The sequence below is a fragment of the Paramisgurnus dabryanus genome, chromosome 21 (assembly GCF_030506205.2).
Source record: "Paramisgurnus dabryanus chromosome 21, PD_genome_1.1, whole genome shotgun sequence".
Lineage (NCBI taxonomy): Eukaryota > Metazoa > Chordata > Actinopteri > Cypriniformes > Cobitidae > Paramisgurnus > Paramisgurnus dabryanus.
In genome coordinates, this window is record NC_133357.1 from 13,675,639 (window position 1) to 13,696,469 (window position 20,831).

Genomic DNA, 20,831 nt, shown 5'->3' on the forward strand with positions numbered 1-20,831 from the left:
TATATATTTATCTAAATTCATTTAATTTTATATATTTTAGGAAAATCATGTGGAAGTCCTCCAGATTTCTCAAATGGGAGATATGATATACCACAAGGAATTTTATTTGGTGACACAATTACTGGGGTTTGTAATGAAGGGTAAGTTGCACATAAGGTCTGTTTCTTTATGCTGTTTTTTTACATACAAACTTACAAATGTAGTTTGTGCTGTATATTTTAACATTTGGTAACGGGGATTCATTTCTTTTAGATATGTGTTGACTTCTAGAATAAGTCAAAGAACGTGTCGATCTAATGGATGGGATGGTAGAGCGCCTGAATGTGAAGGTTTGCTATTTCTTAGATTTAAATGTGATAATACATGAAGAGCACACATCTATCCATCACATTTCTTGATTAGTATACAAAGACGTTTTTTTTTATATCACAATGTGTTTTTTGCTATGCACAGTGAGTTGCATGGAAAAAGTTGCATGCTGAAGACATTCATTATTCAACAGGATGTTGTTCTGTTTCTTGCTTTTTAGCGGTGATATGTCTTTCACCACCAATCATAGAAAATGGCAGGAATGATGATCAACCTGATACACAATATGAATATGGAATGGTAGTGTCCTACAGATGTAATGATGGGCTTACTCTTATTGGAAGTGCAACATTGTATTGTTCTCAAAATGGATCTTTTATTCCAGAGGCACCAAAATGTATCTGTAAGTTGTAGTTGAAATGCCATTGGAAAGTAAAAAATCTGTACATATGTATATTAATCTATGTATAATAAATAACACGTAGAGACAATTTTTAAAAGACAATTTTTGTAATGTCTGTCTGAGCTATGTGCCAGTCTTATTCTCACATTTATACATAAAAAAAGAATATTTAAGTACATGGACATTAAAGTGAATTGTTTTTTAACAATTGTTTGCTTCATCTAGCTGTATCATGTGAAAAGCCTGATGTCCCACACGGATATCGGTACGCTGGAAAAGCACCCCCCTACACAATGAATAACTTTATAGATATCAAATGCAATGAGGGCTATGAAATGAAAGGAGACGGTCATATTGTGTGTACAGAAAAGGGATGGAGCCCTGAACCACCGCAGTGCATTGGTAAGATTAAAATATAGACTTCATTTATTATTGGATAACTGCACACCCCCTTGTTCTTTTTAGTGTTGCTCTAACGGTAAAACAATTGTTATCTAAACATGAAAACTGTAGAACTTGGCATGCCGCATGTAGAGAAATATCTCATAATGAAATAAGTAAAATGTCTAGTTTTCTTAACACATTTTTGTTTATCTTTTCAAAATAGCCTATTGTACAACTCCTGTGTTTGAGGGACATGTCACCATATCCAAACCAAATGATTCGAAAAATAAATTCCTTGATGGAACCAACATAACATTTGAATGTCAATCTGGATATAAACCAACTGATGTGAGTGCTTCTAATCAAGTTACTTGTAAGGACACCAAGTGGACAAAACTGGAGCTCACATGCAAAGGTAACTACTTTCCTTACATATGCTTCCAGTTGTTGCAAACCTTTGTTGTTCTCTGTGAAACACAAAAGTAGATGCACGGAAAAGAGGAGCAGTCAGTGCGATAAGCTGAACATATTTTTTAATTATATGAACGCAAAAGTACATGCTTGGAATATTGTGAGGGTTATTAAATGACAGATATGTTTATTGCTGGCTATTTGGTAAGACTACTGACCCATATTGAAGGTCAAGCAGCGTTAAGATCTAGTAAGAGAGAGCTAAAGTTTATTTCAGGATTTAGGCATTTCTGAGGCGCTGCTTACACCTGTTTATCATTTTATAGCCCAAAGAACCTTTTGTGCAACCGAAAGGTTCTATTGATGGTAAAAGTTCTATATGGAACGACACAGCTTGACTAAGAACCTTTTAGGAACCATTTTTGGGGGGGTTATTTAGTGGGACACTGTTTAAACTTGAATTGTTCATACTCTGTCTCTTGAAATCTCTCTGCTTTGGTGCATTTTTACTGGTCCTACCTACTACTCGTATGTTTCACTTTAATTTACCTTATTAATTTTCTTCCATTAATCTGTGTCTCTCTATAACTCAAAAATGGTTACTGAAATTCTTTGACGCTGTTGCCGCTTAGATTTTGGTCTAGTTGTGATACTGTGAAACTTAATGAGTAATAAATGATAGCTATGACTAGAATCATAGTGAATCTTTTACTGGAGTCTTACTGCGTTTTTTGTTTATCTCCACAAAGAAGCGTTTTGTGGACCTCCTACATTTGACGGGCATGTCACAATATCCAAGCCTTTTGACTCCACTAATAAATTCCTTGATGGGACCAACGTAACATTTGAGTGTAAGTCTGGATATGAAGCCATTGATTTGAAAGCCTCCAAGATAGTTACCTGTGTCGACACCAAGTGGACAAATCTGGAGCTCAAATGCAAAGGTAACTACTGCCATAACATGTGCTGTGGATAATAATTCATTGACAAAGATAATCTTTGTGTAAGTGACTATATTTGGTAAAGACAGCTGTACTTTGACAACATACTGATGCTACTGGTAATCTCTGATAAAACCATGGGAAGTTCTCAGTTTTCATTCTTGTAAGACAGTGATTGTGCTTCTTAAGTAATTAGCACAAACTTTTCACTGGCATGGAACTGATGCTACCGATGTTACCTCTCTGCCGACCCAATTTGTGGAAGACCTAACCCATTTTGTCAAGTTTATAACTGTTAAGAGCTGGTCATTGTGAGCTAAGAAACCTTCTATGGTGGTTTCTAAATTTATGATTACTAACTTTAACCCAGTGAATGTGCTGTTTATCGTCCCCTCTCCCTTAACCCCCAAACATAAATCCTAAAACACTAAAACTTCCTAAAACTCGGTTTTGTCCTATATTCATCTTGCTGTCTTAAACTATTATAATCTTATTAAACATTTATTCATTTATAATAGTCATTTACACATTGATGTTGACCAAACACTTTTTTTTAAGTTCAAGACTTAAAAATTTCTCTCTCTCTCTCTCTCTCTCTCTCTCTCTCTCTCTCTCTCTCTCTCTCTCTTCTCATAACTTTGACTGTAAAATTATTTAGTTATTGTAAACCATTGCAATATGTGTATTGCGACATGCATCTTGCAGCCCTAGTGCTGTGAAAGCCCAAAAAGCAGGTGTTGTGTAATGAACGCCCAGAACTCAAAAACTCATATGTTTTTAGTTGAAAACAGTGGCATGTAAACAGCCCCTTATTTAACAACCCGTTTGTTCCTGTTGGACAAGTTTGTCTTTGTTTACAATTGGTTGAATGTAAACTGATGAAATGGTGGCCTAAAATTGACTGATGGGATTCATTATCCACCTTATGATTCCTCATGATGAGGTAAAATAGTTACATCCAGCCTCCAAATTCAGCTTACAGTACTGTATATTTGTTTATTTACAATGTAGGGTTTTGTGGACTGCCTGAGTTTGGAGAGAATGTCAAACAAGCAACAAAATTAGACACAAACAAATTCCCTGATGGATCCACAGTAGAATTTGAATGTAAATCTGGATATAAAGCAGCTGATTTGAAAGCCTCCAAGTTTGTTACCTGTATGGAGACAAAGTGGACAGATCTGAAGCTCAAATGCGAAGGTAACTAGTGGCCCTGCTTGTGCTGCTTTTTGTTCCAAAACTTTTTAGTAAGACAAATCAATATGCTCAGCAAAATGCTTAACCTTGTACTTATCTGTTTAACATAAGAAAAAGACATTTGCATAAGAAGTAGCAACAATAATTTGTGGTTGGTGTTGCTGGTTGCTACTTGATTGCGTCATCAAATATCTCATTGTTCTGTAAAATGTATGTGTTCTTTTCACATGTTCGGCCAAACACAGAGAAAGATTTTTTGGTATTTTCAGCAGAATAATTTTGGTTGCCAATTATATGGTGCATACCTAATAAAAACTTGATTTTCACCACAGGGGGACTTTAACATTATAACAAATAATCAGAATCATCTGACAGTATTTTTAGTGCAGCTTGTGATGTAGAAATTTGTAATAACAAATTTAGAAACATAAAAAGAGGTCATTTTACCCTAAATTTGTGTAAAGTAACTATACTTTTGTGGTTGAATAATAAACACTCCAGCCCAGTTGGTGGTGTAAGAATTTTGATTGATCCTGACCAAAAGGTCAGCCCTTCCTGAGAACACAGCATGCTTACAGTGGCGATAATCCACCTTTGCCAATTCCAAGAATAGAAACAAAGTTCCCGGCGCGGAGTAATACCGTACCTCAATGCACATCTAGTCAATGGAGTTGGCAAAAACTATGATAAAATCTGTTGGAATGCGTATTTTGTAGCGATTTTTGTATGAGCATATCAGTAAACACCCCTGACCACACGGTGAGTTACACGTCTTTGTAAATGAAAGTTTAGTAGTAGTTTATTTTTTCTCCAGTCATTAAAACATAACAACATACACAAACAAAATTTTTATAATACAACAATGACTGAAGGGGTTTAGGCTGAAGTGAAACACTTATTGATGCCTAACCCTATTTACAACCACTTTTAAATACCTAACATGTGGCAAAAAACAGCAAAGTAAAAATAGATATAAGAATATAACCAACTATATATGAACAGCTCATACAGAAAACATATTAATAAAAATCATTGTGATGCGATATAACTACCAATCACTTTTAATTAAAAAAATTTAAACACCTTTATTGATATAGATTGTTTTATTTTGTCATCCAGGCTATTCCATAGATTGACTACTCTAACTGAGAAACACCTCGCTTTAGTATTGGTCCAAACTTTATTTTTTTGATAGACCCCGATTCCTCTCAAATTATATTGAGTCTCTCTTGGCTTAAACCTCTCCTGAATACAGACTGGAAGCTTAAAATTATGGACCTTATACATCATTACAGCTGTGCTTAGATCAACCAAATCCTGTAATTTCAATGCATTTATTTTAATAATCAATGAGTTAGTTGGGGCGTTATAATTAACTCTGTTAACAATTCTAATAGCCGCCTTCTGCAATATAAAGATAGGTTTAATAATAGATGTATAATTATTCCCCCATATCTCCACACAATAGTTTAAGTACGGAAGAATGAGCAAATTGTATAATAAATATAATGAATTTTGATTTATCAATGATTTAATTTTACACATTATACCAATAATTTTAGATATTTTTGTTTTTAAATAATTTATGTGTAACTTCCAATTTAATTTATCATCAACATAAATGCCCAAAAATTTTGTATTACACACTCTCTCAATTTCTATATGATTAATTTTAATTTTGATTGGTTCCTCAATTTTTCTATTTCCAAAAATAATATATTTAGTTTTATTCAAATTCATTGATAGTTTGTTATGGTCAAACCAAGACTTTAATTTGGAGAGCTCTTTTTCCACAATCTTTAAAAGAAAATCTAAATTTTGTCCAGAGCAATAGAGACTAGTATCATCGGCAAGCAAGATACAATTTAACTTAGTTAATACCTTCGGAATATCATTTATGTACATTATGAACAGCTTTGGCCCCAGTATAGAGCCCTGTGGCACTCCATGCATTATGTTTGTTCTTTCAGAGTCAAAGTTGTTAATATGCACAAATTAAATGCATTTTAGGATTGTTCCTGTGCACCTATAGAGCCATTATAGAGGTGGGAGGTGATACAAAATACACCCGAGGTGGGAGGTGATACAAGAAACACCCGAAAATTCTCAGGCCAGCATCATATGTCGAAATTTCAGTCAAAACCGTTCAATTTCATCATAAACAATCTGAAAACAGGGCTTTAAGTGTAAAATACCGAACTTGTCCTTTAAATTATTTTTTCTTCATGTTTCAAGTGTTAGTTTCACTTATCTACTGGTACTTATTTTATTCTTGCGTAATTTTAGTGCTGTGTTAATGTCAAAGTTAAATGTTTGACTGTACTATTCAATAAAGAGCTGATTCGATCATCTATCGATTCTGGTTCTGTTTAAAATGTATGAACAGGATTGGGGATTATAATGCTATATTTTTAGGAATATGGCGAGCCATGTCTCTGCTTTATATTAAATGGTTCAGTTAATATGCTTAATCACTTTATGTTTTGTTTATTTAATTTTTAGATGAAGCTCCTGCTTCTGGTTGGAATAAGGAAGTAAGTATTACATTATTTTATTATAACATATATAATGATATAAATATATGTATATACAATGTTATCTAATATTAAAATATTTTCCCCCTTTTGTAATGGCAAACAGCCACCGTTATGTGTGAGCCCTTTAGTCACAGTTGTATTTCTAATGCAAAACCATACTATGTAGTTGTTTATGTGTTTTAAAGGGATAGTTCACCCAAAAATGAAAATTCTGTCATGTTGTTTCAAACCTGCATAAATTCATTTGTTCTGATGAACACAAGGGAAGATATTTTGAGAAATGTTTGTAACCAAACGATTCATGAACTCCATTTACTTACATCGTATAATTTTTTTCTACTATGTGAGTTAATGGGGTCCACGAACGGTTTGGTTACAAACATTTCTCAAAATATCTTCCTTTCTGCTCATCAGAAGAAAGACATTTATGGGGGTTTGTACAACATAAGAGTGAGTAAATGATAACAGAATTTTCATTTTTGGGAACCATCTCTTTAATGATTTTGGTGTTTTATTTGAAATATGTAACTAAAATATATTTCCTTCTTGTTTAGCACTTGGTTGGAGTCTGGGTGTGCTTGGGCTTGTGGCTGTGCTTGTGGCTGTGCTTGTAGCTGTGGCATCTTTCTTCTTCAAAAAGAAAAAGTAAGTTTAATGCACCACTTTGTCTCAGTTGGTCCACACCAACTGCTTGTCTGCTTTGTTGTTTGTTTTCATTTTTTTTGGCACTGACTCATTTTGACACTCTTGAACTCCTCAACATATTATTATCCTCTTAAACTGTCTTTACCAGGCATGAAAGTGACAAGCAATAGAGGGAATCTCTCTCGTTTTATCAGCGTTTCTGTCCTATCCAGCCATAACAGCTAGGGGACAAGAAACACTGTAGTTTGTCTTTGGTTTAGTTTCTATTTTTTTCCTTCCATACATCAAATTCAGTCCCACACCAGTATATTAAACCCTAAACCTGATCAACTGTGTAGAATGTTGTTATACAATCCACAAGATTGAGAGAAGAACCGTTTTTAGTGCCATATAGCACCGGTGAAGCACCTGAAGCATATGGCCCCTATTTGGTTCTACACAGGTGCTTCACTGGTGCTTCACCGGTGCTATATGGCACTAAAAACGGTTCTTCTATGATTACGAGCAAAGAACCACTTTTGGTGCTATATAGCACCGTTTGTTTACTCATGTAACAGTCTTTAAATAGGGAAAACATAGATGTGTTTGGTGGCTTCTCAATTCATTTCTGTTTGGATCCTAAGAAATGAATGGTGCTAGGCTAAATGCTAATACCTTCACGAAGTGCTGTACAAAAATTAAAAGTGCACGCATTGAAAAAGATAGGCATGTAAAATATTGAAAAACGGTGGTGTTTTCCTTTTAAAGGTTGAGGTGGAAAGTTTGGGTAAAATTTCCATGGGAAATGTAGAAATTATTTACAGCTACTTAAATTAGATGACAAATATTACTACTACACAATTCAGACTAAGAAAATGTACAGTAAACAATCATTCCTAAGTAAGTACGGAGATTAGCAAAACAGAAATCTAACGTGAAAGATTTAAATAAATGTAGTACTAAATACTATATTGTCACGTGTATGTATTTAATATTAGTCATTAATTAAGCAATATCGCTCAAGTAGGAGTGTGATATAGCTCTATATCATCACGGCTGTGATTAGGCCAAAGGCACGAGGCCGTAAATTTTCAATGAAAAATGTAACTAAAATACTTAAGTATTATACACCTCTGTATCTTTTAGTTTCTATAGTCTGAGTTTGGTATTACTGGAAGCACTAAAAACAAAGCATCTATTCAACAGTTTTGTTTATTTTTCAGAATACTAAACTTGCCTGATTCCTCATTCTGCCTCGAGCATGTAAATAAAATGAATTATTCTAAGTCAATTTTACTTCATTATTTTCTTTTACAGATCTAATAATAGCGATGAAGTTCCCAAGGATAAATTTTACGTGGAAGGTGAAAATGCCTCAAAATGTATCACACAAGACTTTCTGAATCTTCACTAGAACATCTGAAGATCCACTGTTGTGTGTCAAAGCCTGGCTTAAAATCACTTCACCCAATAGCAAATGCCAACTTTTGTTTCTGCATTCTGTCTTTATACACTGAGAAAGCTCTCTCCACACAAACGTCATCTTTAATTTACTTTTATGAAGGTTTTTTATTTATTATGTAATTTTATTTTGAACTCCTGATTGTTGCTGCGATGCACTTGAATGATTTGATCACCCTTCATCCCAAACAGAACCCAGTCAAAATGGTTGTGCTTTAAAACGGCACTTATTTTGTCCTAATATGTCTGGTTTCCAAAAATATGAATATCTTAATTTCAGTTTCTATAACCTGAAATTATATTAACAAAACTTTCATTTGTGATCTTTTTATATGGACACTATAACTGGAGTAAATCCATGGCCCCATACAGAATGTGATTTGCTGTGCAAATTTAAATTGGAGTGAGTGTTACCGCAAAGTGCCTTTTTAATTAGATTGGAGCATTGTATCCTTGAAATAAGGTTTAGATCTAATCAAGAGATGAAACGATGGAGAAAACTTGTTAGGCCAAATAATCAGTGTAATTATTTATATTTCTTGTACAAATGTGAATGGCTTGTTTTGTTTATAATTGTTTGGAAATACTTAAGAAATAAGTATTAAAACACTTGATAAAACTGCACTATTAAAATTGTCTATTTTAGAAACCGGTTCAAGTGTGTAGATGTTTTTTTTAATGGTATAAACTCCAGATTTTCATTTTCGTTATGCAGTGACATAATTGATATCGATCCGGTAAACTGACAGTTCATTATTATTCAAAGCAAAAATAAAACTGGTTTTGTTTAGCATGATGTTATTAATATTGTGTTACAGGAAGTCTCAGAAAACCCTTTTAAATTTGATTTGCAAAGTCTTTAATGCTCCTCTCAATACTGCATGGGTTCCTGAAACAAAATAGACCAAGTTGTTTTCTTTTAATGAATTATGCGAAAGTTGCTGAAGCTTTAAATTGATATATTTTTACTTCAAATGTTGAATGTATCTTTGCTTAGCAATTGAACTGACTGCTTGTGCTTTGTAATGGTTTTTATACGTGTACTGCTATTGCAATTGTAAATTTGTCGTCAGGAGGAGGACGTCCTGGGGCCCTTTTTGGTTGTATAAACACAACCAAACCCTTTCCTTTTTCAAGCCAGGAATGATCTCATTATTCATCACCAACGCATACCTGTATGTGTTCGACGTTACGATAAAGTGGCTGCGCAGACCGATCGAAATATGACTTGAAGTTACTGTGATAGCGATTAAAGAAATCATTCGGAGCAGTCTGATCTCACGTAGCTCTCGCGGTACATCGGCTACGTTCATACTGCAGTCTGAAACGACCCAAGGCCAATTCAGATTTTTTTGCCCCTATGCGACCTGTATCTGATCTTTTCATGACAGTCTGAACGACACACATCCGATCTTTTCAAATGTGACCCAGATAACTTCAGGTCCTGTGAGCCTCATGATCTTGGAAAACTAACATTACTCCAATATTGACTTTGGTCTTGTTGTTTTTCCTCAAAGCATTAGATCGCAGGTTCATCACGGTGTGCGGCTGTTGTAAAATCCGAAGGATTCAGTCTACACAGGTCGCATATGCGGGCTGCATACGTCATCAAGCCTGGTTTATTTAAATTAACTGAGCATTACATTCGCAAGTCATAAGCATATTACATCAATTTACTATTAACTAAGAATATTTGTCAGCTTTATAATTGTTAATATTCGAAATAAGACTGTCTTAATGACTTATACCGCCTACACATGCAACCTATGGAGGCTTCAGCTAGCGGCCAGCGTGAGTGTTGTCTGAAAGCGCGAAAGGCGGAGCTTGAATTTCAGGAATGTCCCTCGTCGGCGAATGTATTTCAAAGATAGAGGCACAACATGGATTCAGCCAGTCGAGCGACTCGACCGTATGCAGATTCTACACTTACGAGAATATTTTGTTAGTGGGTGGAAGTAATTACATATGAATGAGCACATACTTTTGAAAGAGCAGATGGGTTTTTGCTAAGAATTAACTCAAAAAGGTACACAGTGGAGCTTTAATATTGTCTCAGGATCTGTCTTCTGAGTTCATGAATATCTTCTGTGTTCATGCTTGGTCTTCTTTCTTTAAGGTTAAAGAATGTGCGAATGGGGCCTGTGCAGATGTGACCCTTATCTGACTCCCTTGAGCTGGCAGTTAGAAAGATTTAGTAACAAAAACGATTTTTGAAGGGAACATCTATTACTGGGAATGATTATATATTTTATCTGGGGTATAAATGCTGTTTGCTGTTGTGGCAGTGAAATAATAAAGACAAAAAAGCTTACAGAATGGTTGCAGAGTGTGAAAAAGAAAGACGCTCACACTCTTACTTTCTATCTTCCTTTTTCCCATCATCACTCTTATGTTTTTCACATAATCATAAACACTTATAACCATTTAAAGAGGTGTTTTTCTTGAAGATTTGTGCATATTATGAGGCCCTTATATGAGCACATTTTCTTTCTGTGTGTCTGCAAATGAAATGCTGTGATGTTTGTAATGTTCTTATTTTTTATATGTGAATGTTCTTTATTAGTTGTGTTTATTGGCTTTATGTTTGTATTGGATGGAACAGAATGGATTGGATGTTTGAATTTAAGATACAAACAGAAAATACAGGAAATATGTACACAAAATTCAAAATAATTTTCAGAACTAAATGTCTTCTTCAGGCATCTGTCGGTTTTAAGTGAAACACATCTTGAGCTTTTTTGAGGAGACTGAAGTCCTAAAGTCATTCAATAAGAATTAGAAATTAGGATTTAATTAGGATTTTTATTTAAGTTTAAATTAAGGCTGCCTGCTATTGTTCAAGTGGAAGCGGAGTTTACCCTAAATACTTGACACTTCAGCTTATACTTTTATACTGTTTTTAACAAATTTCCTGTATTTTCTGGTTGTATTCTAATAAAGAGACATAAAGAATTATATATAATCACTATACAATTGCAAAAACAACAAATCTAATGGTAGCATAGTGGCCTAAGACTTTTGCACAGTACTGTACATTGTGAATATGTACTTAGATTGTGCAACAGTTTGTCAAACAGACTACACATCTGCCATTTTGTGGTATTTATTGTCTTTTATCTTTCTATCCCAGGGTATAGAAAATGTTTACATACACAGCCTATATTCTTTTGATATCATATTTTTCAATTTGATTGTTGTTGTTGTTGTTGTATAGGGCTAAGTAAGTGGCTTTTTTAGAAATGGAGATTTATATCAAATTAAAGCTCTCGATGAGCCATTTCTGCTGCCAAAATGACACAAGTGAACTCTTAATCAATTTGGTATTTGAAGATTTACACAAAGTCTGATCAAACCGTGGAAATGTCTTGTTCTGGCCCTCCGGTAAAGTTGGTGTAATGTAATTTACGCCCTTGGTTCTCACCTTACCAAATCCACTTCTAAGCTTCATTTTGACTGCTGGAAAAAAAACTTTAGTTTCGAAAAAAATGAGAGAAATAATTAGTGGTTAAAATATAATTAACTGATGATGTACACCATCTACAGGTTGATTTAAAAACAATTTCTAAACATCCCTGGCATAAGTCCTTGAAGAAAGTTGGAACTATAAGGGAGTTTCTGAAAGATCTGTATACCTCTTTCTCAACAGGAAATGATTACAGTATAAACACAACCAAACCCTTTTCTTTTTCAGATCACAGTTTTACATTTTAAAAGTCTAATTAAAAAACTATAATAAAACCATGTAGTCCAAGTTATAAAGTATGAGTCATTGTGGCTGATTTAACTATACCAAAGAAATTAACCAAGCCAAGAATTATCTCATTATTCATCACCAACACAGATCTTCATGTGTTCGACTTTATGATAAAGCGGCTGGGCAGACTGATCGAAATATGACTTCAAGTTACCGCGATAGCGAGTTAAAAAATCATACGGAGCAGTCTAATCTCTCGTAGCTATCGCGATACTTTGATATTATACGCCTGACATTCTGCGTGGCGCCGGAGAAGTCGAACCCCGCCCCAAAAGAACAGGCAGTAGGTGGTATTTTCGGAAATGTCGTGTTTTTTTTATGGAGATCGGTTAACGTCCTCTGACTAATATATGTTCATACTCGAATGAATTGGTGTAACGAAACAGAGAAACGTGTTGCCCGGAGGTAAGACTGTTTTAACCGTTCTTAACATGTAGTGTAAACAACCAGTATAAATGTAAATAAAGGACATTATGTAGAATCCAGCATTGGATTATTAATAGTAAATGATTATTGGGTCTAAGAAACAAAGAAATATTGGACATAACCATAGACATACATTCCCTTTGTTACTGTCCATGCGGAACGTCTTTTAGCTTGTTCGCTAACATATAAAGATACAGATTTACAAGGGGAAACAATTAAACTAAAATGGATAAAAGTATGAAAATGCACTGTATTTATTTCAGGTATTCAAGTTTTATGTCAAATCGTGGATGTTTATAACAGTAATGTATATATAATTATTGCACGTTTGGGTGCTAGCTGCTAACAGGCTAATAGAAAACAAGTTTTTGTTGGTTTTTCTTTGTTATTTTACTTTTAATAGCTCATTTTCTTATTCTGATACATTTGTCTGTCTCTTATGTTTAGTTTCTACCTTTGCCTTGTTTCGACCTTAAATTCACAGGATGGGATGTAACGTGTGGTATAACATTGTTGCGCTTTTCCTGTTTCTTGCGAAGAGTGCACATGTCAGTGGTGAGTAAGTTCTGTTTGTGTTTGTGAGCTTTCATTCAAATAATAAGTCAGAATATTGGTGTAAAAAAATTTTCAAACGGTTTTGTAAATCACCCAGTGACGTTAAGACAGCTAACATTGAACAGTTTGAAAATCCACATACTGTACTAGTTATGGGCTATGGTAACTAGTTATTTTCTTAAAATCAAATCCTTCTGAAAAGTCTGTGAAGAACAATATTATCCAAGGAAGACAATACATAGCAAAACAAGATTAAGGCACATCATGATCCTGGTCAGGGTCACAGGATGCCACCCAGAATTAGCCTTAATCTTATTTGTGTAAACATGCCCTGAAACACATATGATTTCTCTTTCGGCTTTATAGCTGCTAACGATTACGAAATGCATGCCTAAGTTATATTACTGATGGGGCAGATCAAGGCTGCATTTCCTGAAACCTTAACACGTACGCTGTTCTTAAAGGAATAGTTCAGCCAAAAAAGAAAATTACCTCTTGATTTATTCTCCTTTAAGCCATCCGAGATTTTGAAGACTATCATCCTTCAGACAAACACACTGATTTAAAGTCCAAAAAAGTCCAACCACCCTTCACAGAAGTAATCCACACGGCTCCGGGGGGATAATAAAGGCCTTCTGAGGGCAATCAATGCGATATATATAAATGAATATTAAAACTTTACAAACTAGCTTCCGATAACAATCCGATGCTTGTTCGTGAGACAGTGCGTTTCCAACATATGACATTGGAAATAAAACTTTGATTAATTATAGCTTTTTGAAGTATCAAAAGGAAACTCCACTTTTTTGAAAATATGCACATTTTCCAGCTCCCCTAGAGTTAAAATTTGAGTTTTACCATTTCGGAATCCATAGAGCTGATCTCCGGGTCTGGCGGTAGCACTTATAACATATTTTAGCATAATCCATTGAATCTGAATAGATCATTAGCATCGTGCTAAAAATAACCAAAGAGCATTCGTAGTGATATTATGTAGCACCAAAATTAGTCCCCTGCTATTGAAAGTAACCAAGGGGACTATTTTTGGGCACTGCGTAATATCACTGTTGTTTTATTGTAACCATGTTACAGCAGCAAAGTCCTTGATTTTTACACCAGAATGAAAGTATAGTTGAAGAGTTTCGTTGAAAAACGAGATATTTAATTACTTTGGGTTCGGGCTAAAAATCCGAGCTCGGAGCCCTTCGATTACATGTTAATGGGAACTCATGAAATGCGGGGCATTGACAAGAAAGACAACAAAGAGCCACAACATTAAAAGTGTGAGGTAGACAGGTGGAGTAATATAAAAAATTGAGGATGCAGGCATCGTGACCATTGCAACGCATCAAGATATCGCATCGAATCGAGATGTTAAATAGTATTCATAATTGAATCGTTAGACCAGTGGCGATTCACACCTCTGCTATTTATAAAAAGCCATTGCCATATGCCAACTATGATGTCACCATAATCCAACAAAACTTATTCACCTGTGTTAACCTGCATCAGCATTTTGAAAAATGGCTGAAAGTCCATTTACATGAGGATAGGAGATCAAAATGTAAGACTTGCATTCAGTGTTGCCAGGTCCAAAAAAAATTTCCAGCCCAATGACAACTTAAAACCCGCCCAAAAGGAATGAAAACTAGCCCAATTTTTACATTTGTCCAACCACAGTTGAAAACTCTGGGAGTACAACAAAGGCTCTAAAATAAACTCTTACTATTGCTTTTAATGTACTTTCCATGCAGATGAAAATTTTCTTAATGCACTTAAGGTGCTCTATTTTCACACACTATTCTGTTCTAAACAAAAAACTACTTTTGTACATCTAAGTGTACCCAACTGTGCCATTTTGAGACAGTATGAACTCTGCCCTTTTAACATACTGTCTACGTATTTAAAATGTTCTATTTAACTTGAAAAGATCATACAAAGATGGGTTCACGTGGTCTGTAAATATCCTCTCAGTATAGACGTAACCCCTTACGTAAGGTAATTTCTTGTTTCTGACGTGATATTAAGAGCAAAAACGCGCCCCTCCACTCACTTTTCCACTGACTTCCTAACGCTGCAGCTGTCCTTGGGTTGACATGAATTGCTTATGGGATAAATGCACATTAGGAAAACAAAAACGTTCATTTTATAAGTCTACAGATAAACATTTTCGTGGCCGCGGCACATTATAAAACTAGCCCAAAAAACTGCAACCCGCAGCTCCGAAATTTGAAAACCTGGCAACACTGTTTGCATTCCATATGAGTTCTAGCCCTAATTAAGCATAATTGTACAAGGTAGTAAAACTATTTTAGGTTCACCTGAAAAATAAATTGCATGGTTGAAACGCTGTACTGTCGTCTTTTAGGACAGTAACCACCTGCTCTAAAGCATATGTTTTGTGTTTCCACAGCGCAATGTACACAGCCTGCTATAAGGGACAATATGAAATTATTAGATGAATACATTTTGACCACAAGTTTCTCAGATGCAGCCCAAGTAAAATATGAGTGTATTCCTGGATATGTACCAGTTAACCTGAGAGCCTCTAGAACCATTACCTGTCAGGGAAACCAATGGTCAGACCTTGCCCTCGAATGCACAAGTAAGTCTTTACCTTTGCTTTACATGTATTGCCCTACATACATGTATATATTTATTTAAACACTCATTGTTTGTTTTGTTTTGTTTGTTCATTATGCTTATGAAATCTAAAGCATTCAATTTTATATATTTTAGGAAAATCATGTGGAAGTCCTCCAGATTTCCCAAATGGGAGATATGATATACCACAAGGAATTTCATTTGGTGACACAATTACTGGTGTTTGTAATGAAGGGTAAGTTGCACATAAGGTCTGTTTCTTTGTACTGTTATTTCTTTTTTATATACAAACTTACAAATGTAGTTTGTGCTGTATATTTTAAACATTTGGTAATGGGGATTCATTTCTTTTAGATATATGTTGACTTCTAGAATAAGTCAAAGAACGTGTCGATCTAATGGATGGGATGGTAGAGCGCCTGAATGTGAAGGTTTGCTATTTCTTAGATTTAAATGTGATAATACATGAAGAGCACACATCTATCCATCACCTTTCTTGATTAGTATACAAAGACGTTTTTTTATATCACAATGTGTTTTTTGCTATGCACAGTGAGTTGCATGCAAAAAGTTGCATGCTGAAGAAGACATTCATTATTCAACAGAATGTTGTTCTGTTTCTTGCTTTTTAGCGGTGATATGTCTTTCACCACCAATCATAGAAAATGGCAGGAATGATGATCAACCTGATACACAATATGAATATGGAATGGTAGTGTCCTACAGATGTAATGATGGGCTTACTCTTATTGGAAGTGCAACATTGCATTGTTCTCAAGATGGAACTTTTTCTCCAGAGCCGCCAAAATGTATCTGTAAGTTGTGGTTGAAATGCCATTGGAAAGATTTAAAATCTGTACATATGTATATTACTCTATGCATAATAAATAACATGTAGAGACAATTTTTAAAAGACAATTTTTGTAATGTCTGTCTAATCTATGTGACAGTGTTAATTTTTTATGTATAAATGTGAGAATATTTAAGTACATTGGGAGTTAAAGTGAATCTGTTTATTAACAATTGTTTGCTTCATCTAGCTGTATCATGTGAAAAGCCTGATGTCCTAAATGGATATCGGTACGCTGGAAAAGCACCCCCCTACACAATGAATAACTTTATAGATTACAAATGTAATGAGGGCTATGAAATGAAAGGAGACGGTCATATTGTGTGTACAGAAAAGGGATGGAGCCCTGAACCGCCGCAGTGCATTGGTAAGATTAAAATATATATAAAATATACAAATATAAAATATAGACTGCCTTCATTATTGGATAACTGCACACCCCCGTGTTTTTCTTAGTGTTGCTCTGACAGTAAAACAATTGTTATCTTAACATGAAAACTGTAGAACTTGGCATGCTGCATGTAGAGAAATATCTAATAATGAAATAAGTAAAATGTCTAGTTTTCTTAACACATTTTTGTTTATCTTTTCAAAATAGCCTATTGTACAACTCCTGTGTTTGAGGGACATGTCACCATATCCAAACCAAATGATTCGAAAAATAAATTCCTTGATGGAACCAACATAACATTTGAATGTCAATCTGGATATAAACCAACTGATGTGAGTGCTTCTAATCAAGTTACTTGTAAGGACACCAAGTGGACAAAACTGGAGCTAACATGCAAAGGTAAATACTTTCCTTACATATGCTTTAAAGTGTTGCAAACCTTCTTTGTTCTCTGTGAAACACAAAAGTAGATGTACAGAAAAGAACAGTCAGCGCGATAAGCTGAACTTGTACTTTTGTGTTCATATAATAAAAAAATCATATGCTTGGAATATTGTGAGGCTTATTAAATGACATTACTGGCTTAGCATATTTGGTAACATTGCGTTATTTACTATGTAGTGATGCAAACAGTTGTAGTAAACAACCGGTTGACCCATATTGAAGTTTAAACATCGTTAAAATCTAGTAAGAGTGAGCTAAAGTTTATTTTGGGATTTAGGCATTTTTGAGGCGCTGCTTACACCTGCTGTGAAGATATGCTTAAGGTACTGCATTGAGAAATGAAATTGTCTTTGATATTTTGACATCAATCTTAGTGAATATTTCGGTGCATGACATCAGCCCATATTTTTACATAATTGCTGCTCACCCATTGGTCCTCATTCGGTTAACTGGTCAAACAGAGATCCTCTTTAGATCACATCACAACTGCACCAACTCATACCAATTCAAAAAGCTTTTCGAAGTCCATACGCTATTGAAAGATGTCACAATTATAAACAACATTGTACCCAGTTATGTTCTAATGCTCCATCTGCTGATGTTATACAAGATGCGTGGCTTCTGGTGCAACATTATTTGCCATTATTTTATTATTGGATTGACTTCACTGGGTTGTTTTTATTTTCTAGAAGTTGACAACAGTTACATTGCATGGAAGTGTTTGAGACTGTGCTGACTTTAGTGTGTTGTGTCATTGATGGTTTAGTGGTGTATCTTTATGGTTAGATTATCTGTCTAATAATAGGCTGCTGCGTTGTTTGTGGTTGTAAATGAATATAAGTTTAGATTCAGAATCAGGATTGACACAAACATACACATTCTTGTTTTCTAAAGCTTTAGGTCATTGGACCTACAGTTATGATTGGCTAAAACCTTTGCAGGTTTTTCATTGAAGTGTGCAACTAAAATGGATTGTTCAGAGGGTCAGAGAACAGATGAAACATTCTGATAGCAAAACAATACTAACAAACTAAAACTTAAATGATATAAATGCATGGCATGATCCACTTATCTAAAATCAAAGGCGGACACTACTTAAGTATTTTTACTTTCTACATAAAAGTACATTTTTTATTATTCGTTTTTTATCAGTGTTTTTCTTTGGAAAACATACATTCCAAAGCACATATCATAATTTTTACTCCACTACATTTCATAATTTTAAGTTTTTGGTTTATATTTAATATTTAAGTACATTAAACATCTAGTATTTTTTTTTTACTTAAGTAAAAAGTACTTTTGTACTTCTACTCAAGAAAAATAAAAGTACACAATTTTTATGTAATTAGGTATTAAATAAATTTTAATATGCAATATAAAAGGAATACACAGTTTGGTTCTAGGCTTTAGAATGTAGTGAACATTTTTAGTGAAGTAATTTTTTTCCCAAGACAAACACTCTGATAAAGCACAGATGCTTGGAAAATGTACTTAAAATACTCAAGTAATGTCCACCTCTGTCTAATGCCTTTAAAGATCCACTTTTGGGTCCTTAAAGAACCTTCAGTCAGTTCTTAAAAGAAGCATTTTTTTTATTTTATAGCGTGTAGTACTTTTATAAATAAAATAAATTGACTTGTTACATTACAAAGAACCTTTTGTGCCACAAGAAAAGGTTGTATTGATGTTAAAAGTAGGGCTGCATAATGATTAATCGCAATTAATCATTTGCGGAATAAAAGTTTTTTTTTTTACATCATGTTATGTATGTGAACTGTGTATAATGATTTTGTATGTATAAATACACACACATGTATATATTTTAGAAATATTTACATACATGTATATACATTTTTATATTTATATGTAATGTATATTATATATAAATATTTAATCTATAAAAATATATATATTTTTTTTAAATTATACATGCATGTGTGTGTATTTATGTACATAATTATTATACACAATACACAAAGATATATGATGACGTAAGCAAAAACTTCTGCAAGCGGTTAGTCGCGATTAATTGTTATGCAGCCCTAGTTAAAAGTTCTATATGGAACCACACAGCTTGACAAAGAACCTTTTTAGGAACCTTTTTCTTTAAGAATGCACCTCTGGGGTTATTTAGTGTGACATTGTTTAAACTTGAATTGTTCATACTCTGCCTCTTGAAATCTCTCTGCTTTGGTGCATTTTTACCGGTCCTACCTACTACTCATATGTTTTACATTAATGTACCTTATTTATTCTCTTCCATTAATCTGTGTCTCTCTATAACTCAGAAATGGTTACTAAAATTCTTTGACGCTGTTGCCACTTAGATTTTGGTCTAGGTGTGATACTGTGAAACTTAATGAGTAATAATGATAGCTTTGACTAGAATCATAGTGAATCTTTTACTGGAGTCTTACTGCGTTTTTGTGTTTATCTCCACAAAGAAGCGTTTTGTGGACCTCCTACATTTGATGGGCATGTCACAATATCCAAGCCTTTTGACTCCACTAATAAATTCCTTGATGGGACCGATGTAACATTTGAATGTAAATCTGGATATAAACCAACTAATGTGAATGCTTCTAAGCAAGTTACTTGTAAGGACACCAAGTGGACAAAACTGGAGCTTACATGCAAAGGTAAATACTTTCCTTACATATGCTTTAAAGTGTTGCAAACCGTTGTTTTTCTCTGTGAAACACAAAAGTAGATGTACAGAAAAGAACAGTCAGGACGATAAGCTGAACTTGTACTTTTGTGTTCATATAATAAAAAAATCATATGCTTGGAATATTGTGAGGCTTATTAAATGACATTACTGGCTTAGCATATTTGGTAACATTGCGTTATTTACTATGTAGTGATGCAAACAGTTGTAGTAAACAACCGGCTGACCCATATTGAAGTTTAAACATCGTTAAAATCTAGTAAGAGTGAGCTAAAGTTTATTTTGGGATTTAGGCATTTTTGAGGCGCTGCTTACACCTGCTGTGAAGATATGCTTAAGGTACTGCATTGAGAAATGAAATTGTCTTTGATATTTTGACATCAATCTTAGTGAATATTTCGGTGCATGACATCAGCCCATATTTTTACGTAATTGCTGCTCACCCATTGGTCCTCATTCGGTTAACTGGTCAAACAGAGATCCTCTTTAGATCACATCACAACTGCACCAACTCATACCAATTCAAAAAGCTTTTCGAAGTCCATACGCTATTGAAAGATGTCACAATTATAAACAACATTGTACCCAGTTATGTTCTAATGCTCCATCTGCTGATGTTATACAAGATGTGTGGCTTCTGGTGCAACATTATTTGCCATTATTTCATTATTGGATTGACTTCACTGGGTTGTTTTTATTTTCTAGAAGTTGACAACAGTTACATTGCATGGAAGTGTTTGAGACAGTGCTGACTTTAGTGTGTTGTGTCATTGATGGTTTAGTGGTGTATCTTTATGGTTAGATTATCTGTCTAATAATAGGCTGCTGCATTGTTTGTGGTTGTAAATGAATATAAGTTTAGATTCAGAATC

The 20,831-nt window shown here is 34.3% G+C and overlaps 1 protein-coding gene across 1 annotated transcript in view; it reads left to right on the forward strand.

The window, feature by feature from the left end:
• Positions 1-20,831, forward strand: part of rca2.1 (regulator of complement activation group 2 gene 1) — a 40,183-nt gene that overhangs the window by 2,694 nt on the left and 16,658 nt on the right. Inside the window, exons 4-20 of the mRNA XM_073813058.1 lie at positions 41-140; positions 253-329; positions 530-712; positions 938-1,114; positions 1,320-1,511; positions 2,257-2,451; positions 3,460-3,648; positions 6,148-6,179; positions 6,737-6,774; positions 12,926-13,002; positions 15,416-15,607; positions 15,742-15,841; positions 15,961-16,037; positions 16,239-16,421; positions 16,647-16,823; positions 17,055-17,246; positions 19,736-19,930. Coding sequence (XP_073669159.1) covers positions 41-140; positions 253-329; positions 530-712; positions 938-1,114; positions 1,320-1,511; positions 2,257-2,451; positions 3,460-3,648; positions 6,148-6,179; positions 6,737-6,774; positions 12,926-13,002; positions 15,416-15,607; positions 15,742-15,841; positions 15,961-16,037; positions 16,239-16,421; positions 16,647-16,823; positions 17,055-17,246; positions 19,736-19,930 — 2,376 coding nt within the window. The remainder of the gene's footprint in view (positions 1-40; positions 141-252; positions 330-529; positions 713-937; positions 1,115-1,319; positions 1,512-2,256; positions 2,452-3,459; positions 3,649-6,147; positions 6,180-6,736; positions 6,775-12,925; positions 13,003-15,415; positions 15,608-15,741; positions 15,842-15,960; positions 16,038-16,238; positions 16,422-16,646; positions 16,824-17,054; positions 17,247-19,735; positions 19,931-20,831) is intronic.